General features: G+C 55.7%; 1 protein-coding gene across 6 annotated transcripts in view; it reads left to right on the plus strand.

The window, feature by feature from the left end:
- PRDM11 (PR/SET domain 11) overlaps window positions 1-25,154 on the plus strand; it is an 81,627-nt gene extending 56,473 nt beyond the window's left edge. For 4 of the 6 annotated variants that reach the window (XM_045825606.1, XM_045825603.1, XM_045825605.1 and 1 more), the window contains exons 5-8: window positions 675-742; window positions 15,351-15,538; window positions 19,418-20,047; window positions 21,156-25,154. In XM_045825606.1, the coding sequence (XP_045681562.1) occupies window positions 675-742; window positions 15,351-15,538; window positions 19,418-20,047; window positions 21,156-23,320 (3,051 nt within the window). In that variant the 3' untranslated portion in view covers window positions 23,321-25,154. Of the gene's footprint in view, window positions 1-674; window positions 743-4,499; window positions 4,922-7,858; window positions 10,048-15,350; window positions 15,539-19,417; window positions 20,048-21,155 lie in introns of those variants that run through there. The other 2 variants (XM_045825607.1, XM_045825608.1) reach the window with 2 other exon arrangements.
- Window positions 25,155-25,984: the final 830 nt, after the last annotated feature.

Raw genomic sequence — 25,984 nt, forward strand, 5'->3', positions numbered from 1 at the left:
AGCTTATGGCAGCCTTTTTGGCAATCTTCAAAGGCGCTGAAAGAAAATAAAACTTAATCTGCCTAAAATTCCATACCAGCTGAGGTCTGATTCAAGAGTGATGATGAAATAATGACAGTTGTACAGAAGATAAAGGGGCTCAGCCCAAACCCTGAGGGTCCTGAACATTCAGAGATTTGGGAGGAGAGGATCTATCTCAAACCATGTATGTCTGTGTGTCTAGTCACCCAGTGCTGGCCTCTGCCTCCCAGAAATGAGAAAGAGAGAGAGAGAGAGAGACAGGTTGGGGGGGGGAGGGAGAGACAGAGAGAGAGATGGGAGGGAAGGAGGGAGGGATGGAGGGAGGGAGGGAGGGAGGGAGGGAGGAAGGAAGGAAGGAAGGAAGGAAGGAAGGAAGGAAGGAAGGAAGGAAGGAAGGAAGGAAGGAAGGAAGGGGAAGAGAAATAGAGAGAAAAAAGAAAAGAAAGAAAGAGGCTGGGTTTCACTGTTGATGGCCCAAGCTCGGTTCCAGCCCTGCAACAGCCCTGGCACGGTAGTGGAGGGCAATAGGAAGTTTCTGTGCGGTATCAGGTGGGGCCAGGCCCTGGGCCCTGGGCCCTGGTTTGGGGAGGAGCCCAATAATATGAGAGCCCCCTCCTGTAGGGCCCATTCTAGACTCTCTCTCTGTCTTCCAGATCGTGGACAAGAACAACCGCTACAAGTCCATAGATGGGTCAGATGAGACGAAAGCCAACTGGATGAGGTGAGTCCTGCTCTCTGCTGGTTGCCCTGGAGCCTGGCCTGAACTCTGGAAAGAGACCAAGAGAGCATGCCGGGCCTCTGGCGTCGCCAGTGGTGGGGGGCCCCCGAAGGCCCCAGGACTGCTGTTTGCTGGGTTTGGGGTGTGTCTAGCTCTAGGTGACCCTCTAGCTTCCCCAGGCTTCCATCAGGGGGCTCCGGAGGAGGCCTGTGGCCAGGGTTACAGGGACCCCTAGAGACCACTCCCTTCTCAGTGTATCTGGAGTACCCAGGCCCCCAGCCCCTGGCAGCATTCCCACACAGGGGCTGCCCCTCCCCCAGCACTGTGGCACCGCTCACAGGGCAGACTCCTGCTGGTGTGGTGCAGGACCCACCCCAGGGCAGCCACAGCAGTTTAAATGGCCCCCGTGGAGAAGGAGGCTTCCGGCACAATCTCGCTCAGTTTCCGACGGCGCTCGCAGCCCAGGCATGAGCACTTTCCAGGGTGGTTTTACTGTGGTCCAGGGCTGGGACAGACGTTAGCACCAGCCAGGGAGAGCAGGAGAATGGCCGGGGTCGCCCGGAAGCTGAGCCGAGCTTGGACTCCAAAGGCTCCCCTTGTGGCTCTGTGTTGCTGTTCTGTGTCGTGTGCCAGGGCCATGCTGGTGGCATCTGGGGGTGGGGGTGGCAGGTCAGATATGCCTTGTTGACTTTTTGGTGGCCTCTGTCTGGGACTTGGGAGTGGTGACCGGGGTCTGGGTCTGGGCTGGGAGGGAGGGCAGGCCTTGGATGGCTGGACCCGGGGAGCACAGCCACACCGTGGATCGGGCCCTCTGGTTGGCATCCTGCAGTTCTGTGACTCGTGGAGACAGGGGTGGGGGTGGGTGGAGGGAGCTGGGAGACTGCTTGCAGGGAGGGCAATGAGGGGCTCGCTGTATTTAAACTCTGAGACTTCCCAAGCCAATGAGGAAAAATTGGTTTGAGGTAGGCAGGCTGTGGCATTGTCTCCTGTCCCCTTTTCTGTGGCTTCATCGGCCCCCTTGCTCCCGCACCCGAGAGCCTCAGCCAGGCCCTGGAAGTGGCTCTGGGAAGGCAGTCCACACTCCTCACTGCCTCCTCCTCCCCGACCGACCGCGGTTACCGAGCACCTGCTGGGGGTCAGAGCCTATGTGGGCGCCTCGCCCTCCCGGCCCTCCCGGGCCTCACACCTTCCACCATGGAAACTCCTTTCTCTGAAACAGCTGTTGAGTGGATGCACAAACTGTGGGCTCCGAGGGCCCCGATGGAAGGTGGGAAGGGGGCCTTTGAACCGAGCCTTCAAAGGGCCCAGGCTTTTCTTTGAAGGCACAGTGAGCAGAGACTCAGAAGTGGGGGCCAGGTGTCCGGTGGGCTGACAGACGGCCCCTGGCCGGTGCGCCTGTGCCCCGCTGCCGCACCCTGGCTGTCGCAAGTGAAGGAGAGAGTGAGCCCTGTCTGGTGTCAGGCCTTCCCGAACTGTCACTTCCAGACACTTGGGCCCGTAGAGCTGATTCTGTTCCACTTTTGCACCCACCTCTGACCTCTCAGCCTGGGAACAAGGCTTCACTACAGCTCCAGAGAAGGGGATTCGTCATCCGAGCTGAGTGAGCGATCATGTGGCACCCCACATTCTGTTTTACGTGGGCTGGAGCAGAGCCCAGGGCACTGGTGTTTTTAAAGCTCTCCATAGTAGTTCCGATGCGCCACTAGTGTTGAGAACCACCTCTCTGTGCCGCTGTGAACGCTCCGGGGGGTAAACTGAGGTCCAGAGCGGGTCAAGGCGATGCATTCAGGGGCGGAACCCGGACTTCTGCGCCGGCGTTCTTTCTGCTTGTGCACAAAAGCATGGTTTCCTGAGCCTCGTGTCGGGCGGGTTCCATCACCCCTACCTTGCTGGCATGGGGTCTGTCCTGTTCTGCTCCAGGCCCATTCTGATCCAAAAGGACACCAAGGTGGTCACAGCTGCAGGGCCCTCATCTCATTAAAGACTCAAGGAGTGGGTGGGGCTGGGGCTGTGGTTCATTGCCATGGAGATGCCCCTCTGGCGGTATCTCCAGGGAGGGGAAAGCCAGCTCATCCTCTTTCCCCCTGAGTGTGCGGCTGCCATTTGCACAGCTTGTTGTCATTGCAGACACCAGTCACTTGCACTGTCGCAGCCTAGGGTCTTGCAGGAGATCGAACGGAGTCAGGTTTTCCAAAGAATGAGTGGGCCGGAACGAGAATGACACCACATAGGGAGCGTTGTTGACTCGATGGCAGCCCTCTGCCAGGTGTCGTGCGTTCATGAAATCAGCGATCCACCACCAGGGGCTGCTTTGTCCCCTGGGGGTATTTGGCAGTCTCGCGGGGCATGTTTGGCTGTCACGTCTCCATGGGCGGATGCTGCTGGGTTCTCCTGGGCAGCAGCCAAGGCGCTGATAAACCTGCACACTGCCAGGGCACCGCCCCCAACCCCACCCCCACCCACTAACAAAGAATTTCTCAGCCCCAAATGCCAACAGTGGCGAGACTGAGACACCCCTGCACGCAGTCCTCCTGGCGGCCCTGCGAGGCGACGCCAGAACCGTCGCCCTTGTTTTATAGAAACGGGTTCGCAGGGGAGACCTGCCTCTAGCCTCAGGCCTGTCCGAGTCCCGGGCCCAGGCCTGGTCCTCCTCTCCTGCCTCTGCCTCACCTCCGGGGCAGCGGTGCTCCGGAGGGACCTGGGGAGGAAGGGAGAGGTGAAGGGCCTCTGTGCTCCTGGCCACCCACTGAAGTTTCGGCAGCAGTCAGAGACGTGAATCAGGTCCCAGCTCTCCCTCCATGCCCTGGGTCCCTGTCCTGGGTGGACCTTTGGGCACTAGTCGAAGGGTAGCCAGAACCACACTGCAGAGACTGAGTTCCAGGGCCAGAGCAGGTGCCAGGTCAGAAGGCGGGAAGGGCCACGCTGCCCCCTTGGCCAAGGCCCCTGGCTGCTCCGTGCACATGAAAGCCAAGGTCTCTCTCTCCTGGTATCCCTTGAACTGGAGCTCGCCTTCCTGTGGGCGCTCACGGGCTCCTCACACTCTACCCATAAGCTGCCAAAAAGCCACAGCAGCCAACTCCCAAAAGGAGCAGCTGCCCGCCGGCACTCCAGTTGGAGGGGAGCCCGCACACACCCAGAGGTGGGGACTTGGTGGGGACTCTCGGGCCGGGGATGGAGAAGAGAGCCGCTGGACAGAATAAGCTCTGTGTGACCATGCCCTAAGTCTGGGCGTCACCAGCAAGGCCACACACCATGGAATGCCCATGTGAATAGTCCCCCTGTTTAATTATTCTTCCTGCAGGCCATTTACAGTGGCAGTGGCCTGGTCCTCACCCCAGCAGTCATCCTTTGTTTCCGTTCTGGGCTTTAAAGCTCCTTTACAGCCTTGTGCTCCCCCAGCCCCTCCTTAGGAAGAATCCCCTAGGTCGGTGTGGTTGTTATTCCCTTTCCGGATGGAGAGAGTGGGCTGGGAGAGGCTGAGCAAACCGCCCAGGCCAGCACAGTGGGTCGGAGGGCCTGGAGACGGAGGTGGGGGGCTCAGTCCGGTGCTCCTACCACGTGCGTGCGCCGTGTGGCCTCCCGCCTTCTCAGCAGTGGTGGAAGGACCTCTCGGCAGGAGGAGGGTGTGGTGGTGGTGAGCTGCTGAGGGCGCCCAGGTGCCTCCTGGCTCCCCAGCTGGGGGCCGGCATTAGGAAGGAGGAGGACCACCCACGTTGCCGGTCATTTACCCAATTGTGCTTTGTGGGATATTCAACCCAAGGAATGTGGCACCCCTGGCCGAGCGTAAGCGGAAGCCCAAGTTCTCCAAGGAGGAGCTGGACATTCTGGTCACCGAGGTGACCCACCACGAAGCTGTTCTCTTTGGGAGGGAGACCATGCGGCTGTCCCATGCCGACAGGGACAAGATTTGGGAAGGCATAGCTCGGAAAATCACCTCCGTGAGCCAGGTCCCCCGCTCCGTCAAGGACATTAAGCACAGATGGGATGACATGAAACGGAGGACCAAGGACAAGCTGGCTTTCATGCAGAAGTCTCTGTCCGGCCCTGGGGCTGGGGGCCGGGCCCCTACCATCACGCTCACTGCCCATGAGAGGGCCATCGAGTCAGCGCTGCTCTCGGCCCGTTCCGGGCACCGCTTCCCCAGGGCAGAACTGGACGGCACCGACAGCCCTTCGACCAGCTGTGAGTACCACCGCCGCCCCTCCCCAGCTCCTCCTGCCGCTCCCTACCCTCCTCCTTGGCAGGTTCCCATCCACTGGCCTTCTCCTTCTCTCCCTCTCTGTTTCGCCCATCTCCCCATTCTTCCCTCCTTGTCCCACCGTCTCCTCCACCCCTTTCCGTTCATTCATTCCAGAATGTTTCCTGAACACTGCGCCAGGAGTTGTGTATAAATTCTACACCGGCCTTGCTCTTGGGGAGTTCCGAGACTCGTGGGAATAGACAAACTTTAAGTAAATAATTGCACAAGGAAATTTGTAATGAGGGACTGAGGGACCAGCACAGGAAGTCCCGAGAGCCGAGTTCATAGGGGTGTGACCTCTGCCATCTCTTGGGCCCTGGGCTCCGTCCGTGCTGGGCTACATGCTCTGCTAGTCCCTGCCCGAAACTCAGGGTAGTTTTGGAACAAGGCACCCTGCGTGTTCATGTTGCATCTGGCCCTGCCGATGATGCTGCGGCCTGTCTGAGAGCACGCAGTGGTGGGACAGGCTCTCCCCCAGAGGCTGGGGAAGGCTCCCAGGAGAGACAGCTGAGCCGGGATGCACAGGGTGAGGAAGAGTTAACCAGGCCGGTGACTGCGTGGGGTGCAGAGGAGGGGAGGCGAGAGGAGCGCCTCACAGGCAGAGAACAGCATGTACAAGGCCCCGCATCAGGAAGGCGCTTGGCACGTTCCAGGAACAGAGAGGAGCCAGGGAAGCCCAATGGAGCAGGCGAGGGGGAGGGGGAGGGGCACGGGAGGAAGCCAGCCAAGTCTTGAGGGCCGAGGCCACGGAAAGATCAGTCCTCTCCCCCTCTGTCTGCCCCTAACATCTTTATTTCTGTGTTGTTTTCTGCTCTCCGTGCCATGCCGCCTTCTCCCACTTCCCTCCGCACTCTGCCTCTTGCCGCCCGCGAGAGGCTCTCTCTGTTCTCACTAGCTCCCCTCCGCGTGCACACCACCCTCCTGTCCCCCTCTTCTCCCCCAGCCCTTGTTTCCCTCTCTCCCATCCGCTTCCTGTGTCTCAGGACAGGCTTTGATTCCAGGGGCTGGGGTGCCACCAGGAGCTGGGGTGCCGGATCTCCTGGCCCAGCCCAATGTGTTTCTAGCTGGGGCTCACCAGAAGGGGGAGCAGTCGAGGCCCTTCTGTGCGGGAGCTGCACCCACTTCAGCTCTGCGGCTGCACACCCCTACCTCCACCCTCAACCCACAGTCCCAACTGGAGGCCATCTGGCTGCCGAGAGACGGAGCAGGGCAGGAGGGCTCCAGAGAAGCCGGCCGCTGGCCAGCTCCCGGGAAGGTGGTTCGCAGAGACCCAGCCTTCCCTTCCCGGGCCCCTTGCTGTTGGGATCTGCTAATTTCCTGCTTGGCTGGGGCCCTTGACAGGTGGCCGCTCAGACTCAGATGTTTAGGACGGGGAAGGAACGTGGAGACCATCTAGTCTAACTACCTCGGTACCCAGATGAGGAGGCATCTGAGCTCCAGACACAGAGATGTGCCCAGAACCAGGACTCCAACCGGGCTCTGCGTACCACACTGTTTTGCTAAGGTTCAGGATAATTCCACCCTATTACGAGAAAAAGAAGGGGGCCCAGCACCCAGTGAAGTCTGTTCCTTAAATCTTGCCCATTCACCCCTCATGCCAGAGCAGAGGTAATGAGGTTACCAAATGTGACCTGGGCTGGGCAGGGGGCCCGGGACCCTCCACAGCAGGCTGGGCCGGCCCTCCCTCTCCTTCCCCGCTGCTCGACCAGCTGTTACAGCACTTGGCCAGGGGCTCGGTGGAATGAGGCCCTGGAAGGGAGGGAGCAGCATCACCTCAGCCCTTCCCGCTCCTTCCAGCGCTGCCACGCCAGCCCCGACTCCAGAGGGATGGCTGCTGTCCCACGCAGAGAGATGGAGAGGCACCAGGCTCCTCCTGTGTGGGCCCAAGGGAGACCCCAGGGCCCCTGGGAGGCATTTGGCTGGGGGCAAGATGAATCTGTCTGTCCTCCCATCGCCTCCCCTGGAGTCATTGTGAATTCCCCCCCCTCGGGGACAGATGTGTCTGTCCATAGGGTCAGCTCGTCTATGTCTTATTCCTGCCACGGGAATCAGCTTATAACCTGATCACAAGAGAGCTGAGACCTGTGTGTGCAGGGACTGGGCCTCTCCACGTGACCTGTGATGACCTGTCTCTGTGATGGTCCCTGTGTGTCATCAGACTCTCCTGGGTAGGAGTGATGTGTTTGTCTAGGTAGCCTGCCTCGAGGGGCCAGCACCCTCTGGGCTTATCTGTTCTGGCACCATCCTTTGTCCCCCTTCTCTAGCTTGTCCATACCCCCACCCTGTTCCCCCATGACTTAAAATTGCAGATTCTGTCAAGGCCACAAGGTGGCCCCAAGCAACTCAGAAATGGCCTTGTGGAGGCTGGAGCTCAGGGAGCATTATAGTACCTTCGGCAAGCGTCCCTCTATCTGTCCCCTTTGCGTCCGCTCTGTGTGGTCTCTTTAACAACCCTGCTAGGTGGGCCAGTGGTTCGGGAGGTAAAACGTGGAGGGATTATCTTTGCTTTGCAGAAACCGAGTCACAGAGAGATGAAGGGAGTGATCCGGCTGACATGCGGTCCCTAACGCTGGGGTTTCTCCCAGTCCCCTGACCTGGCCTCTCTCACACTAGACTGTCGCTGCTCCAGCCAGAGGAAGGAGACCTGGCCACTGCTCATACTCATGCCTCTCCCCAGGGGTGCCTGGCCCGCACCCCTCAGGGATTTGGGGAGCAGGCGTTTCTCCATGGGTGGCTGGGCAGTGGGGGCGTGCCAAGCCAGGCTGAGTGGTGACAGGGGAGGGGGATGGCAGCGTAATGCGGGGGGTGGACCCAAGCCCAGGGCTGCCCCCTTTCTCCCTGTTGTAATCGGTTGCCCTTCTTTGTTTCTATTCCCCAAGATGATGAAGATGAGGAGGCACCCGGGCCCTCGAGACAGGCGATGCGGGTGTCCCTGCAGCGGTCACTGGAAGACGAGGCCTGCCTGGCCAGGCCCACCCTGCTCCGCTCCTCCTCCTCCTCAGACCAGTCCGAGACAGTGGGCCCTAAGCCAGAGACCCTGCCCCGGCCCTCGCCCCAGGCCCAGGCCTCCTGCAGGATGCCCCGGCCGCACCCGGGCCCGCCCGGCACGGGCCTTGACTGGCAGCTCCTGCACGCCCACGCCCAGCAGACCGAGATGTTCCAGCAGTTCTGCCAGGACCTGGTGACGGCGCACAGGGACATGGCCGGCAGCATGCATGCCATCAGCCAGACCATGGCCGAGCTGGCCAGCCGCGTCGGTCAGATGTGCCAGACGCTGACAGAGATCCGGGACGGGGTTCAGGAATCTCAGCGGGGGCCAGACAGGGCAGCCCCCACTGGCTATCCGCACCAGGCCGAGGCTCCCCCACCGGAGCCCCCAGCACCGGCCCCTTCACGGACTACCAGGTCTCGGAAGAGAAAGCACAACTTCTAACCTGGCCAGTGTGCACTGAGAGGAAGAGAAATGCAGGAGGGCTGTCTGGCCTCGAGACAGGGGCCAGTCTCCTACCCAGGTCTGATGACCCTGGCAGGACTTGGGTGGCACTGACATCTCCGCCCCGAGTGCAGTTCGGCTGCCCCGTGCTGTACCAGAGCATGTGTGCAGCTCTACTGTCTCATCTTTGGCAGATGCTCAAGATGCAGAACCAGCTCCCTGCTTGATGCTTCCTCGGCCCGGAGGGTGGCCCCCTGCTGGTCTGTGCCTCATGGCAGCGGGCCTTGCCGGGAAGGGGGAAGCAAGCGTGGGGAGCACCTGAATGGAACCCTGCTTTCTGTCCCCAGGGCTGCTGCGTCAGCGTCCCAGGTCCTGATTCTGCTGCTTTGGAAGGGGGCCAGCCCTGCGGACGGACGGGTGGGTGGAGCCCAGCCCCTCCAGGAGGAGTCTGTCCTCACCTCCCCCAGGGGTCTGACCCCAGCAGGTGGCGTCCCTGCCTTGGCCTTCTGCTTGCCCTCCTGTGTGCGTGTGCTCAGCTGCTGTGCTTGCCCTTTGTGGAGAGGGGATGGCGTCGGAGGAAGGAGAAGACTGCCTGGCGTTCTTAGGACGAGCACCGGGCGCTGTCCCCTGCACTTGCAGGTGTGCGATCTCGTGGGGTTCTCAGGACACCTGAGAGGCAGCCAAGTCGGGTATTAGTATCCTCATGAGTGCCATCATCATCATCACCATCTGCATTTCATAGATGTCAAATGACACAGCAGTCAGTGTTGGGGCCAGGACTGGGGGGCCAGGTCTGTGGATTTTTTCCAGCTCCTCTGTTGGAGGCCAGATTTGGAGTTGGGAGGGATGTTGCTCCTTGCCCACCCCTGCCTTGGCTCTCCTGGGTGTGAGTGGGAGGCAGCGGTGGCAACAGCATTTAGGAGGTGAGCCCACCCACCCTGCCCTGGCAAGAAGGCCAGTGGCTCTGGGGAGGCTGGGCCCAAGTCTTGGGATCCAGAAGGAAACCCCTCTTCTGGCTTTTAAAAGAACCCAAAGCCCAGAAGAGCTCCTGTTCATTCCAGGTTCCAGCATGCCTCGCCTCTGCTTGCTTGGGCTGCCTACGCATCAGCTACACATATCTGTAGCTTCGTGTTTCCTTTTGGAGAGTGGGGAGAGTGCCGGGCTCTTAGAGTTACAGAGGGACGGGACGGGTGGCAGATGCAAGCTCAGCTCTGACATGGGTGCAGCTCAGCTCTGTGTCCTCTTTGCTCCCTGGCCTCAGACTGACCCTGGCAGAAACTCTCACGCCCCAGCCCTTCCCCTCCTCACGCCCGCCCCCTAGAGCCCTGGTGGGGCCAGTGGGAGGACTGCCGTACCCAGTGCCTGCCCAGCCATTCCTGGAGCGCTGCTTCTAAACCCAGACCAAGCTTTGTCCTTTGTAGGGACAGTGGAGGGCCACTGCATTGTCCCCCCGGCCTTGGTTCCATCTCCCTCTTCGGTGGTTCTTTGGGGGTTTCTGCTCCCCCAGACTGAACACTCCCCTGTCCAACAGCCCGATGGCTTCATTATTGCCTGGCATGGCCCTGCCCTCTGATGCTGGAATCAAAGATTGCCTTCCCGAGTATTTTTGTTAAGATGGCAATAAAAAGACATTGATCTCACACTTGGAACACACCCAGTCTCCAGGATCTTTCTTTGGTGTGTATTCTCTTTCTTGGCTTCCTGTGAAAAGCTCCAGGCCACCAGAGCAGGGGTTAGATGACCGAGGGACAGTGAGCCGACGAGCCGGGATCAAGTGCCCCTGGCATTTCCCGGATCCCATTGCTCTCAGGTGCCCTGTGGTCACCACCATGCGAGGCCCTTGGAGGAAAGGAAAAAAGCTGAAGGGCTGGAGGAAACAAAGCATCTACCTAGGAAACCATTCAGCTGTATTTAATGCACATCAAAAATGAGCTGTTGCTAAATGCACTGTACTGTTTGATCCCCTAAAGTAAGTTAGTAGTGCTGGGGAAAAAGTCACCATTTCCGGTAGGAGACCATCCGGAAGGGTCAGGTGCTGCCCGTTTGCCATATACCCCAGGCATCACCCTGAGGCCTGAGCTTTTTTTGGCCACCTCCCCACTGATGCAGGTTTCCCTATCACAGGCAAGGCCCTGCCCCCCTAGATCTGAGGCTTCTCAAAGGAGCTGAAGTGGCTTCCTCTGGCTCCTCTTGGGGGGTCTCCTCAGCAGAGAGGGGGCCTTCTGACAGGTGCATTGCCTTGGCTTAGTGCCAGTCACGTGGGGAGATTCTCCTCAGCAGGAAATCCCCAGGTCCTAACCAAGGATACATCCCCTTTCTGGAAGGTTCCATTGGAATCTAGGTCATCCTTTGCTGTTCTTGGCCAAAAAGCATGGCCATGAAATCAAGATCATACAATTTCCAGCATATGCAAAAATGGTGTGAAACCAGGCCTGGGGTCTTTCCCATCAAGGTCAAGGTGCTAAGCAGTGACCGATTGGCCTGTCCCTCTGGTTCTGAGGAAGGAAGGGGGCAAGTTGGAAGCAAAGGGGACAGAGAGATGAAAAGACCGGTCACCTTTGGATGGAAGAGATTTTAGTTTCTTTTTCTGGGCTTCAGTGGGGATTGTGGGGCTAACACGTCAAAACAGGAAGGGGAAATGGGGCCAGTGGGTGGAAATGGACGGGCAGCCAGTTTTAGCCTGAGGTAGAAAAGGCTCTTCTAAGAGTCCGAGGCTTCCAGTTATGCCAGGGGCCGGATGGGTGATGTTTTGTTGGAGGCCGAGTGACCATCTGGTGGGTGGACGCATGACCCAAAGACCCTCCCAGCCCAGAGACAGAAGTGCATGTGGGACCCCCCTCTCCTTGGTCAGTCTTTTCCCATTTCTGCTTCCACAACCAGGGTAGCTTCCTTGCCGTCAGAGACATAGCCACCAAGTGTCTGAGCCTGTCCCTTCCAATACAACGGTGGCCCGTGGCGTATTTTCTCTCTTAAGTTAGAACTGGCGGTCACTTCCTGACCCAGCTAGAAAATATGGTGCACTCGATAAGTCATAGTGGGTGACGTCTTAGAAGTGTGGTCTTAGGGTCCTGTCCTGTCCCCAGAGTCCATGAGGAGGTGGGAATAAAAACACTCCATTCTCATCCTGAAAGGTTCAGTCCAGAACATCTCCCCCTCACTACCACCCACCCCCTTGGTAGCTTCTGAAGTCCCCGACTCTGTGGCTTTGATTTGAAATGCTATGAAATGCGATGCCAGTGACAGCACTGACATTGGTGGAGCAGCCTGTGTTGAGCATTTTCCACTCCCCTCCCGACATACTTTGTGCCTCCTCTCCAACAGGAGAGGGACCTCTTCCAGGGAGGGTGTTTGCTCACCCGCGGCCATGGGATGGGACAGGCATGGGTCTTCACAGAGGGGTTCTGTGTGGGGACAGAAGTCATTGGGTGATACTGTGGAACCCCTGAAAGGGTGAGGCCTGATGGAGGTACGGTAATTGATGTTGAGACATAGCCAGCTCCACCTCAGGTACCATGTACCAAAGTCATCTTCTCAGGGGAGCAGGTGGTTCTGATTCACCAAGAGTTGTCACGTACATCACGTTTCGAATGCCAAGTTCCAAAACAACCAAAGACGACTAGATGTGGAACAAATTCTGATCTTCTTTCAAGCTGCTTTGTGATCGATGCAAAGATTTGGGGTTCTCTTCCTACATATTGACTCTCGTTGAGTAGGAAAACACCAGAAGGTGGCAAGGGCAATTGACTTGAATCCTTCTAAATGTTCTGACTTTGGAAGTCTCTCTTTAGAGTGAATCTCTGATAGTTACATGTTCTTTATCTCTTTTTCTCTGAAAGTTGAGTGCCAGGGAAGAATAATTCCAGTCTTTAGAGTTTGGTGGCTATTTAAACACTGAAAAAAAAAAAAGACTGTATTCTTGCAAGTGGTTCCCGTGAAAAAAAGATGGACGGTTTGCCTTCTGTACCTGGGAGTAGGAGACTTTGGATCTGCCCCTGTTCTGCTCTATGCTAACCGCAAGGTGGATTAATTTGGGGTGTCAAATCCAAGACATGTTCAATTGGGGACAAGAAAATATTTTGCACACTCAGAAGACATCTCAGGTATGGAAAAAAGGCAGGCTCCTGCAGGTGGAGAACTGAGATTGGGAAGTGTTAATCTGGAAAGGGTTCTCTGGGCCAGGGGTCCTCTTTTCTTTTCCCTGAATTCTTTGTTCACAACAACGTGACTGGGTGTCCCAGAGGTCACAGTACTGTCTCCACAGTTCAGGGGGACCCACACTCCTGTCGGATGTTGATGGGAATACAGATGTGTTAGGGCTAAGATCCTGGACAAAAGCAAGATCTAGGGGTCCGGGCGCCATGACTGTTGTGTGCCCCGCCCCCTCCTGGTGGAGCTCACCGCTGGCTTGCTTCTCTCACATGGGTGGAGCAGCCAAAGCCAGCACTCTCTTTCCCGTCCTCTTGGGGTCTGTGCTGCATCCCGTTGCCATGGTGGATGGGTCCCTGGGCTGGAGTGGTTGCCCTCGTCACAGCGTCCTGCAAGGCTGAGCAGAGTAGGGCGCACAGGGGCCTGTCCGGATGAGAAAGGGCAGGGGGTACTGGAAGGGGGCTGTGCCTGGGGCACCGGGAATGTGATGGCGATGCTGTTGGCCGCCTTGAAGGCCACCACCGCCAGCCCACACTGGGATTGGCATCCATGCACTTGGTTTCTTTTGGGGGGCAGCGGGAGTAACATAAACAATTGCTTACTGAGGAAAACTTGGGAAGTACAGAAACTTAGAAAGAAGTGGATCTACCTGTGATGGAAAATCACTGTTGAGACTTTGCATATTTCCTTCAGGTCGTTTACTGAGGTTTGTTTTTAAAGCATGTGGGAGCATAGAATAAATAGCTTTCAGACCTGCTGTTCACTCTGCCTTGTATCAGGACCACGTTTCCGTGTCCTGAAGGATCCTTTGAAAACACTTTCCTCTAGATGAGTAACATTCCATTATATGAATACACCGTGGTGTGTTAAATTATTTCTCTAGTATTAGACATTCCAATGTTTTTGCTTTTGCACTATCATAGATAATATTCAGGCAGTCGGTGGAATGCAGAGTTTGCATATTTGGCCTGCATGTTATTGTCTTTTTTAAAAATTTTCCAAAGTTGTGGCAAAATACATGTAACATCAAACTTATCATTATAACCATTTTAAGCATACGGGTCTCTGGCATTAAGCGCATTCCCATTGTCGCACCACCGTCACCACCATCCTTCTCCAGAACTGTTTCATCTTCCCCACCTGAAACTTCTCATGCATTAAACATGAAGCCCCCATCACCGACTCCCCCCGTCACCGACTCCCCCACCCCCTGGCCCCTGGCGACCACCGTTCCACTTGTGTCCCTGTGAATGAATCAGACTCTTCGTGTAAGCACTTCATATGAACGTGATCACACAGTGTTCTCGGATGGTGACCGGCTCATTCCACTCACCACATGTCACCAAGGCTCACCCATGCAGCGCATGGCAGAACCTCCTTCCTTTTCATGGCTGAAGAATGTTCATTGCGTCTCTACCACATTTTGTTGAATTCGCCCAGTGAAGGACACTTGGGTTGCTTCCACCTCATGACTATTGTGAATACGGCCACTGTGATCACGAGGTACAAATGGTTCTCTGAGTCCCTGTGGCCAACCGGTTCCCGACATTATTCTGATGGTGCCACTGTCGGTATAGAGACTCTTCCTCACACCTCAGCCAATAAGACAGCCAGATGCTGTCCCTTAAAAAAAATCTGTGCCAATGAGACAAGGTGCCACTTTGCATTTCCTGTTACTGATGCTGAATGGTTTTCACGTGTTCATTATCTGTCTGGATGTTTTCTGTGAATTATTGTCTTCCCGACTGCTCCACCTATAATTCTTTGGACCTTTCCGGTTGGACAGACTTCGGTTTCTTTCCTGGCGTTTGAGACTAATTATCCTAGCATAAGGGGAGAAAGTTTATTTTTGACAACAAATTTCCTAGACACTGGTATAGCCCAGAACCCTAAAACTCCAAACACCATCCTCTTGCCCTTTTACTCCACACACCGCCGCCCCCTGCGGGTGTGGTGCCGCCTCACCTTCCGGAGGTGAGTGAGGCGGCAGGTGACTGTGAGGACTGTCATTTCAGGGAGAAGGGGCGAGGGCCACAGATTCTGAGGGTGTGACGGAACTTTAAAGGTTATCTGGGCACCGAGAAGAGGGCGCTTAGGTGCCCACGTAGGAGCCGTGAGTTCTCGTGGGGAAAGCGTTGACCTCAAAGCCCCGTCTCCATTTTTCAGCTGTGTAACCACAGGCAAGTCACTTAGCCTCTCTGAGCCTCAGTTTCCTGGTCTTAAAATAACTTAGACTAACCAGCAGGTGCCAACTCTTCCTTGCCTTTTTCTTCTGTCCCCCTTGAGCCCCCTATTTTCAAGGATTTTGATCATTAGCGTGTATTAGTTGGTCTCCTGAGCACCCTTGTCACATGGGTTACTTTTGCTAGGTTTTGTGAAAACCACTCAAGACCCACCGTCACCACCTTCAGAGGCCCCCGTGGTTAAAGGTTAGTGGAGAGTAGATGATCCAACAGTTTTCCGATCACCATTCTATCTGGTGTTGAATCTCACGCTTAGCAGAACCTGGGAGGCGGGCAGGGCCGGGGTCATTTCCAGTCTCAGAAAACAGAGATTCTAAAAGGTTCAGAGACTTGCTCAAGGTCACACAAAACAGTGATGCGGAGACAGCAGACCAGCTCTAGCTGGTGGTCCTCCCCTCGGTGGGGCAGCTGCCCTGTCGACTTTTGCACAAGTCCACATGCCGGTGGACTTGTGACCCCTGTCACTGGCCCCGCACTGTGCCCAGCACCAGCAGGCATTCATCAAGGAGTGACCCATGCATTCTCCCCTGTCCCCCTCGCCCCCTCCAGGTACGTGGTCATCTCCCGGGAGGAGAGGGAGCAGAACCTGCTGGCGTTCCAGCACAGCGAGCACATCTACTTCCGGGTGTGCCGGGACATCCGGCCCGGGGAGCGGCTGCGGGTCTGGTACAGCGAGGACTATATGAAGCGCCTGCACAGCATGTCCCAGGAAACCATCCATCGCAACCTGGCCAGAGGTGAGTGCCCACCCTCCACTCGAGGGCCATGCCCGCCGCTGCCGAGCCCCAAGGGAAGCCAGGTGCGCTTCTCTAGAAGCGTCCTAAGAAAACAGATGGGAAATACAGCATACCACCCATGGGGAGACCCAGAGGGCAAACAGATGGTTCAGGTCTGAGCAGCAGCTCAGGGCAGGGCCTTGGGTACCACTTACCCTCCATCAGAAACCATCTCAGAAACCCTATGACATGTAAATGTGTTATTACACATTTCGGAGTATCAGGGAGAGAGGCAAGTTCCCAAAGCCACGTCCATAAATTCAATAAAGGTGGACCCTATTTCCCCCTCAAATTGACCGAAAGATATTACAAATGGCCACAGCTGCAGTACTTGGTAACATTTACTAAGGCCCTGATATGCACTAAGCTGGTGTTCCCTGGTGCCATAAAATCATGACAGCAGCAGCCCCTACCCTGTCCCTATGCTGGGAACTGGCTGGATAACACCCATACAGAACGGTGTCCGTCTTGACCATTGTAAGCCCTCCATCGTAGACTGTTAGTACTAGTGACTCGTGCAGATGGTTATCCCCACCTTACAAATGCAGAAGCTAAGCATCAGATAAATACAGCAACGCCCCCAGGGTCGTGTGGGGAGGCAGGGCAGAGCTCGGTTTCTAACTCACATCTGAGCCCGGAGTCTGAGCTCCAACCTATCATGTTATATGGTCTCCCAGACAAAGCTGGGTTTTTCCTCTTCCTCCTGGTTTATTCCTGAAAGTCCCAATGCTGTGCTGTGAAAGCACAGTATCTATTTAGATCAGGGAGGTTGGAGGGAGGTAACCTTCAGTGCGGATGACGGCCTGGAGGGTGAGATGTCCATCCAGGCTCCATTTAAATGAGTCATTTGAAAATGGCTTAAAATACTCCTAGTCCCTAGGCCTTTGCCTCTCTGCTCCACCCTCAATCTGGCCAGGGCACACTGGTGAGGGCAGGTCCTTGGGACCCACCTTTCTGTGGGACCTGCCTTACACTGAAACCGTACAGCCAAAGACCCAGAGTCCATTTGGTCCCGGGGAGCAAGGCTGTCCCCAGGCCCCACTATATCATATCCCCGACCAGCCTACTTCTGGGACACAGAGCTTCATTTGGAACGTGAGTGGAGAAGGTGAAAAGGGGTGGGAGTGGCCCCCTGGAATGAAGCTGTCTTTAAAAACAAACCCAACAGAGCAGATTGTGGACAGCGGCTGCCTGACTTGGTAAAAGGTGTCTGGTGATGGGATGGGCAGTGAGAGGAGGCCCAGTAGACGTACTCATCTCTGGTCCTCTTTGCATCCTGGGGCTGGGCGCTTGCTGATTGCACCTGGGAAGGCTGGTCCTATGATGAGATTGCCGTGGTTCCCATTTGACATCTGGAGATGCCTCGTGCAAAAGCGTCTGACACGTAGTGGGTGCTCGATCTTTGCTGACTGGATAAAGGAAGAAATGAGTGAAGATAGCCAAGACATCTCCAAAAGAATCCTATCACCAGAAGAAAAGGAAAGCAAGAGAAGAAATCATATCTAAGGACACGGGTTCCATCCTTTGGCCGTCATCTTCTTGAATTCTTCTGGATGTGTAACGTCCTTTTCCCCTCCAGAGTCTTCTTCAAAGCACTTCAAGCTGCGTCATCCTCGGAGAGCCCTGAGGCCCCAGGGGGATGCTCAGAGAAGGGAGTGAGCTCTCAGGAGTGATTCAAGGGAGCATGGCAGACAGACTGGACAGGAAATACACCTAGGCACGTGAAGATACAGGAGGAGGGAGTGTCTATTCCCGGCCAGGCTGAGGACTAGGAAACAGGAAGGAAACAGGAAGGAAACAGGAAGCCACCACGGGGCAGGGCTAGCGCAGAAGGTGGGCTTGGTCCTAAAGTCCTTGGGAGCAGTCTGGAGCTCAGTGGCTTTTAGATGCGGTGTCTCTGTAGCCTGTAGCTTTGGCAGATGCTGGGAACGGGTAGCGGTATCTTAGATCTGCATTCCGGTCCTGCCCTGGAGGGGGGATCCCCCGAGCTCAATCATGTAAGGTCTTGCATGGAAGGAGGCTTCTTTTGTAATTGGAGGCCGGAGCCCTAATAAAGGCCAGTGCATGAATTATTAGTCCTGCTTCCTGAAGAGAGTGTAAATTATTTCTCTGTGGTTATCCTTGAAGAATAGGATGCACCTAATGCATATATTCAAAGGATTTATGTTATTTGATCTACTTTGAGCCATTGATTTACTTCGTGGTGCTTTCCCCATGTTTTATGGAGGCTTTAGAATCAATTTCCTAATGTTTCAAGGTCTTTTTTGACCCATAGATTTTTCTAGAAGTTTGAGTGCAGAGAGATCTCCTTGTCTCTGAGCAGAATAGCATGAGGAATCCCTGGTGATGCGTACTCTTGACCTGCAGACATCCTCAGGTGCCTGCTGCCTGATTGGTCCACAAGACAGTGAGAGGGTGGCCCTTTAGAGATTCTGAATGGGCAAGCGTCATATGTAATCTGAACAAAGATGTTGCATTTTTTAAAAAGCTCTGTTCATCTCCACCCTTTACACCCCTCGGCTGGTAGAGAAATGCAGGCTGTGGGGATTCAGCTGGGTTTCAGGACACTTGCAGACGACACCATGCCCTAAGCATTCACGTGAAGACGGAAAAGGGACATCCCGGGTAGCTCCCTTGCTTTGGTGCTGTTACCTGCAGGAAATCTGGAGTCCCGCGTGGGCCAGGGCACAGCACTCCGTGCCAGCCGTGGGAAGCCAAGGCTTAGTCACAGCGTGGACCACCTGGTTTGCACATGGAGATCCCTTGGTCTTCCCTCAGTGGCCAAGGGTGGCAAATGCAGCTAACAGAAGCCTAATTACATCATAGGCATAGGTTAAGCCCTTGCGCAGGTCGCATCTCCCAGGGTCCGCCCCTGACCTAGGAAGCCTCTAAGATTTCCTAACCCCACAGGCCGCTGTCAGGACCTTCTGAGGGTTCCCCCTTAGCATCTGTGCCCCTGGGCAGCGCTCACCCTTCTTTAGCGGTTTATGAAACTGTGTCAGTCCTTCTGAAGAATCCGGCTAAAATAACGTATTGTTGGGCAGCTCACCAAGATATTTTAAACCCCTTACATGATAGAAAGAAATAGAAAAGGAAACATTCTTTGCCTTGTTGGGTAAAGAAACAGCTGTGTTTTGAGCATGCTTTGGGTCCGTGTGGTCACATTGTTCTTTACCTCGCGGGAGGTGGCCATCTGGGAGCCACCAAAGCTGTCTCTGTCTTGCATGTCCCCCTCACCTTAGTCATCACGTACTCCTCACATACTCCTAGCTTCCTGATTACTGGGACAATGAGAAAGGAGAGCTGCCACCGGCGGGCTGTGCCCCAAGTGGGCTGTGTGCGGGAGGAGGAAGGATGGGTCTCGGTATTTCCTGTGAACCTTTTACCAAGTCAAAGCAGCCATCTGATTGCGGGGGCGGGACGAGCAGCCTGGAGGGGTGGGGCGTCCGTCTGCACCTAGTTCTCAGGAATGTCACCACCCACCCACGCGAGAGGGCCTCTTCTAGGGTGACAGGGTGGCAAGAACCTTTGACAGAACTTCCAACTACCCTCCCCCATAGCATTCTCTCAGTTAATACATGTAGAACTTGTATATATAAGGCTCCATGGAAACGGTCTCTTTAAAAAGAGTTCCTCCTGCTTTTTTGGTGTCCTATGACCGACCCCCCTGCCATGATCTACTGAGTGATCTGCCTCTCCCTTTTTGTCACGCATGCCCCGAGAGGCCAGCCCCAGAGGGATGTGTCGAGCGACTTCCTACACGGAGGCCTACTTTGTTTTCTCCTATTTCTCCACCTGGGGCTCTTCCCCACATCCTCACACCCTGGTTTTCCTTCCTAGGAGAGAAGCGGTTGCAGAGGGAGAAGGCTGAGCAGGCTCTGGATGGCCCAGAGGACCTGAGGGGTCCCATTCATCTCCCTGTGTTGAGACAGGGCAAAAGTCCCTACAAGCGTGGCTTGGAGGAGGGGGACGTGAACCCCCAGACCAAGAAGAAGAAAATTGACCTCATTTTCAAGGATGTGTTGGAGGCCTCACTGGAATCCGCAAAGGCGGAAGCCCACCAGCTGGCGCTGAGCACTTCGCTGGTCATCAGGAAGGTCCCCAAATACCAGGGCGACGCCTACGGTCGGTGCGCAATGACCATGTCTCATGGCGTGCAGAGTATCAGCCGGACCCAGGGGGAAGGGGACTGGAAGCCCCCCCAGGGGGCTGCTTCAACAGAGCCAGGCCCTTTGGAGGATGAAGAAGAGGAGCCTTCGTCATTCAAGGCTGACAGTCCTGCCGAGGCCTCCCTTGCGTCTGACCTTCACGAGCTTCCCACCACCTCCTTTTGCCCTAATTGTATTCGCCTAAAGAAGAAGGTTCGAGAGCTCCAGGCAGAGCTAGACATGCTTAAGTCTGGGAAGCTTCCTGAGCCCCCCGTACTGCCAGCACAGGTACTGGAGCTCCCAGAGTTCTCAGACCCTGCAGGTAAGTTGGTGTGGATGAGAGGTTGTCAGACGGAAGAGCACACGGCAGGCCGTGTGGGAGTGGCCTGGCACTCTCTGCTGGAGCCACCTTTGGGGAAACCTGAGGCAGGTGTGTGACTCAGAGGTGAGCTCTGGCCACAGCCCGTGCCCTCAGGTGCCTGCCTCTGACCGGTCGCTTTGCAGCTCCGGTGGGTGCTTCCTGTCTTCCCCTGTATTCTCCTCGTCAATAAAGGACATTCCGCTGCAGAAGGGGTGTGTGCTGTGTTCTTGACCTGCTGCCTTTCTCTGGTGGTCCTAGGGGTGTCTGACCCCAAAGTCCAACTTCTAAAGCCGATCTTTCTGCCCAGTCCCAAGCAGGCTGTCCTGTCAGGGGGAGCTCCTGGCCTTCCCAAACTCAGTCCAGGTACTCAGCCTCCTTCTCCTCTGCCCAACCTGCTGTTCCACCACAGGGTCCCATCTCCCTGCCTGCAGTCTTGGAAGGACCTGGACCCTCGGCATTCAGCTGCATGCTTGTGACTGTTTCTGTGGCTGCCTGGATGTCTTAGAGCTGGTCGACAATGAGGAAGACTTCTCAGTACACATCTGCAGCCGACTTAGAGTATTTACGTAGTGCTTTCTATTTTAACCACATCCCTTAGCTCAGAATGAGGTGTTCCAGATCATCAAAGCATGCATCTGAATTAAACTGTGCTGTGATCCTGAAATAACCCGGGGCCATGCCACAGCTGCCTCCATTGGAGGGCAGCGTGCCACCCCTGACCGTGTTGGTGGTGGGACCGTCGAGTCCCATGCTCTCTTACTGGGGGACGTTCGATGTGATTCTTCCTCGCCTGGTTGTGCTGGCCAGTTGACACTGAACAGAGACATTCTTTCAGCACCCACTAGTGGAGGGTGAGGACAGGAAGCCTGGGGCCTGGTGGCCACCATGGATAATCCACAAAGAGGGAAATCACAAATAGACAATGAGAGGGCTTATACATAAATTCTAGGCTAGGACTCAATTGTTGTAGGAATTGGCTTGTGTTTCACATAGTGCGGCACCTACCCTGCGGGCAGTGTTTCCCGTTCGCTTTAGAAAAGTCTATGTTTCTTTCCTATTTGTCTTCCAGCCTCAGAGAGCATGGTCTCTGGCCCCGCCATCATGGAGGACGACGACCAGGAGGTCGATTCAGCAGACGAATCCGTGTCCAACGATATGATGACTGCCACCGACGAGCCCTCCAAGATGTCGTCTGCCACCGGGCGCCGAATCCGGCGCTTTAAGCAGGAGTGGCTGAAGAAGTTCTGGTTCCTGCGGTACTCCCCAACCCTCAACGAGATGTGGTGCCACGTCTGCCGCCAGTACACCGTGCAGTCCTCGCGCACCTCGGCCTTCATCATTGGCTCCAAGCAGTTCAAGATCCACACCATCAAACTGCACAGCCAGAGCAACCTGCACAAGAAGTGCCTGCAGCTGTACAAGCTCCGCATGCACCCCGAGAAGACGGAGGAGATGTGCCGCAACATGACCCTGCTCTTCAACACCGCCTACCACCTGGCCCTGGAGGGCAGGCCCTACCTGGACTTCCGGCCCCTGGCTGAGCTCCTGAGGAAGTGCGAGCTCAAGGTGGTGGACCAGTACATGAACGAGGGAGACTGCCAGATCCTCATCCACCACATCGCCCGGGCGCTGCGGGAAGACCTGGTGGAGCGCATCCGCCAGTCGCCTTGCCTCAGCATCATCCTGGATGGGCAGAGCGATGACCTGCTGGCCGACACGGTGGCTGTCTATGTCCAATACACCAGCAGTGACGGGCCCCCGGCCACAGAGTTCCTGTCCTTGCAGGAACTGGGGTTCTCTAGCACAGAGAGTTATCTCCAGGCGCTTGATCGAGCCTTTTCCGCCTTGGGCATCCGGTTGCAGGATGAGAGGCCAACCGTTGGCTTGGGCATCGACGGGGCCAACATCACAGCCAGCCTGCGTGCCAGCATGTTCATGACGATCCGCAAGACGCTGCCCTGGCTGCTGTGCCTGCCTTTCATGGTGCACCGGCCCCACCTGGAGATCCTGGATGCCATCAGCGGGAAGGAGCTCCCCTGCCTGGAGGAGCTGGAGAACAACCTGAAGCAGCTGCTGAGTTTCTACCGGTACTCACCGCGGCTCATGTGCGAGCTGCGGTCCACGGCCTCCACCCTCTGTGAGGAGACGGAGTTCCTGGGGGACATCCGGGCCGTGAGGTGGATCATCGGCGAGCAGAATGTCCTCAACGCCCTCATCAAGGACTACCTGGAGGTGGTGGCCCACCTCAAGGATGTCAGCAGCCAGACCCAGCGGGCGGACGCCTCGGCCATCGCGCTGGCCTTGCTGCAGTTCCTCATGGACTACCAGTCCATCAAGCTCATCTACTTCCTGCTGGACGTGATCGCCGTGCTCTCACGCCTGGCCTACGTCTTCCAGGGCCAGTACCTCCTGGTGTCCCAGGTGGATGACAAGATCGAGGAGGCCATCCAGGAGATCAGCCGGCTGGCCGATTGCCCCGGGGAATACCTGCAGGAGTTCGAGGAGAACTTCCGAGAGAGCTTCAATGGGATCGCGATGAAGAACCTCAGGGTGGCCGAAGCCAAGTTCCAGTCCATCCGGGAGAAGATCTGCCAGAAGACCCAAGTGATCCTGGCTCAGAGGTTCGATTCCCGCAGCCGGATCTTCGTCAAGGCCTGCCAGGTGTTCGACCTCGCGGCCTGGCCCAGGAGCAGCGAGGAGCTCGTGAGCTACGGCAAGGAGGATATGGTTCAGATATTCGATCACCTGGAAGCCATCCCGACCTTCTCCCGGGATGTCTGTAGGGAAGGGCTGGACCCCCGGGGGAGTCTCTTACTGGAGTGGCGAGAACTTAAGTCTGATTACTACACCAAAAACGGCTTCAAAGACCTGATCGGCCACGTTTGCAAATACAAACAGAGGTTTCCGCTCTTGAACAAGATCATCCAGGTCCTCAAGGTCCTCCCCACTTCCACTGCTTGCTGCGAGAAAGGCCGCAACGCCCTGCAGCGAGTTCGCAAGAACCACCGCTCCCGCCTGACCCTGCAGCAGCTTAGCGACCTGTTGACAATCGCGGTCAACGGCCCGCCCATCGCCAACTTCGACGCCAAGCGAGCCCTGGACAGCTGGTTCGAGGAGAAGTCCGGCAACAGCTACTCCCTGTCCGCCGAGGTCCTCAGCAGGATGTCGGCCCTGGAGCAGAAGCCAGTGCTGCCGGCCGTGGAGCACGGCGCAGAGTTCTACCCAGACATCTAGGGAGCCTGAGTCCCGGAGGTCGCTAAGCTGTCGAATATTTTTTAAATCTATACTCATAAGCTTTGATATATTATATAAATATATATTATATTATATATATATATATATATTAAAAATCCACACTGAAAATTTTTTAAAAACCGAGGTGACGCATCTACCAGAAGCTACTGGGAGCTTTCAGAAAGGAGTAATGTCAGACACTGACTCTTGTCTCCAAAATTTGGCAGCTGCAACATCCGTGGCAACTCATTTTCACTCACAGAAGCATGTGCTGCGGCCACACGTGTTCCCACCCAGCGGTCCACCGGCCACATAAGCTAAAGTGACGGGTCTCTGCCACCACCTTTAGGTAGCTCGTTTGGTTCACGTTTCTGTCTGGGGGAGCGGGGGGCTTGGGTTGGGGTTTATGTTCCTGCCTTTCCTTTTCTTGTTCGGTTTCTCGTGCGATGGGGTTTCTCAGCCTCTTCGCTGACAGGCTGGCCCAGCTGAACGCGACCTCTGATTCTGGAGAGAGCAGGCTGTGTGTCTGGGTCTCGAGTTCTGACTCTCTCTCCTGCCTGACTTCAGCTTGAATGAATTTTGTTCATTTCCCGGTGAGCATCTCTTCACTGTTTTAGAAACGTATGTCGGTCAAACTGTGACTCCCCCCCTCTGTCGCCAGTCCCATCCCTGGGTTGTTGATTCCCTTCCTCCAGCCCCCCTGGATCCTAAAGATATTACCTGTAATACTAAAGGCAAAATTGCCTGACAACCAAGCTTGAAACCCTGGGGAAGGGGGGGGCTGGTGAACGTTTTGCATTCCTGTTTTTACGTGGTGTGGGATACAATAATCTTATTCCATTCAGATCCAGGGCTGTTGGAGGAAGGAAGAGCCAAGAAATCCAGACCCCAAAGGGCAACGATTTATTGGCTAAAAACAAGTGAAATGAAAAATATGTGTCAATTTACATAAATTATTCATACTCTGTCTTTATAATCCTGTAATGTGTTGGGGGTATGTTCTTTCCTTTAATGATCGAGAAAGGCCTGCGGTAATTCAGTAGCAGGAGATGTCAATGCAAGTTGTGCCCTGGATTATGCAAATGAGAGTCGCTAGAGATTCAGTCCTTTTTCTGCAACAGGCTGATGACCAGCCCTACAGCCAGGCAGGAAGGTGGTGGGGGACTGAGCGCTGCATCTATGCCTGTCAACGCTTCCGTTTTTGAACAGGGTAGAGATGTCCTAAGAGAAAGGAATAAGCAAGGGGTAAAATAGGACTCTCAAGGCATCCGCCTACACACACACACACACACACACACACACACACACACACAACCACACACACAACCACAATATAAGCTTTAGAAATAGCCACTTGCCTATTCCCTGGGGCAAGTAGTGGTTTAAGCTAGAGGAGTGAGATCAATCCTCTCTCTTTCATTTAACTACCGGTATACCTCGCAAGGGAGTTTTTTAAAAAAATGTGCATGAGCTGTTAACTTCTGTTCATGTTTCCACACCTGACTGACGCACATCCGATATGCAGAGATCCCGCATCGTGGGTGCAGGTCACATCGGGGGGCAGGGGAGGACCCGCTTCATCCGTGGTCAGAGAGCCACCCCTCTGGGTTGGCAGAGGGTGGGCACAGGATGTTGTGATCTGGCCACAGGCAGGCCCCAGCATCCCCACCCCGAGTGGCTCCGACCCTCTGAAACTGTGGTGGCTCCCTCCCTCCCTGGTTCACTTTGTCTCTGAGGCCTCCCTCGTGCCACCGTAGAGAACCATTGTGGACATGTCATCAACACTGAACACGTCACTCCCCTTTCCCGGTCCTGCCAGTCCCTCCACCCCCCACAGGCCCCTCCCCCACCCCCATGGTCTTGGTGCTAAGATAACTTTAGAATCATTGCTGCTAGTTGATAGCTTTTCATTATATAAATATATTATATATATTATATATTATTTTTGAAACTGTTTTTGTTCGTTTCAACAGTGATGTAGCATGTTAAAAAAAGAAAACAAAAAACAAAACCTGGTTTTCTCTGACCGGGCCCCACTGCCAGGCCTCATATGCTGCCTTCTTCAACGAATCAATGCACCCCTGCCTGGTGACATTCAACCCCCAGCCCCTGCCCTGCCCACGCACCTCCCTGCCCCCCTCTGCAGGAGAGAGAAGGAACTAGCAGGAAAGACCCAGAGCTCTTTCTGAGGCTTTGAAATTCCCAGCCTCACTTGCTCCACTTCCCCGCTTTAAGTTGAGGTCTCCTCCCCCTACCCCCACCCATCAGGGTCAGTAACTGTGGTCAAGTGGGACACTGTTGCAAAGCACAAGGCTCCACCGTTCCCGCCCCAGCTTCCTCCCCACCACACACAGACTGAGACTGCTTGAAGGCAGAGGGGGCTGGCGAGGTGGCGAGGTGGTTGGTGAGGTGGGCCTCGGTGGGGGAGGGGCAGAAACGGCAGGTTGGGATCCTTTCTTATAGCCAACAGATGCCTTACATCTTCTCTTTTCCAACTGCCGCTCCCTCCCACCCGCTACCCTGGGACCCTCGGTGGAGAGCCGCCCCGCCAAGCCACGCATTTACACACCGGGGAGAGAAGGTGTGCTGGAGCGCCTGGTCAGGGCTGCACACGTGTCCTCTCGAGAGACCGCGGTCAGACTTAGCTCAGTTTTATGCAAGAGG

This window comes from Phyllostomus hastatus, unplaced genomic scaffold (assembly GCF_019186645.2).
Source record: "Phyllostomus hastatus isolate PE091 unplaced genomic scaffold, TTU_PhHast_1.1 phas_scaffold_585, whole genome shotgun sequence".
Lineage (NCBI taxonomy): Eukaryota > Metazoa > Chordata > Mammalia > Chiroptera > Phyllostomidae > Phyllostomus > Phyllostomus hastatus.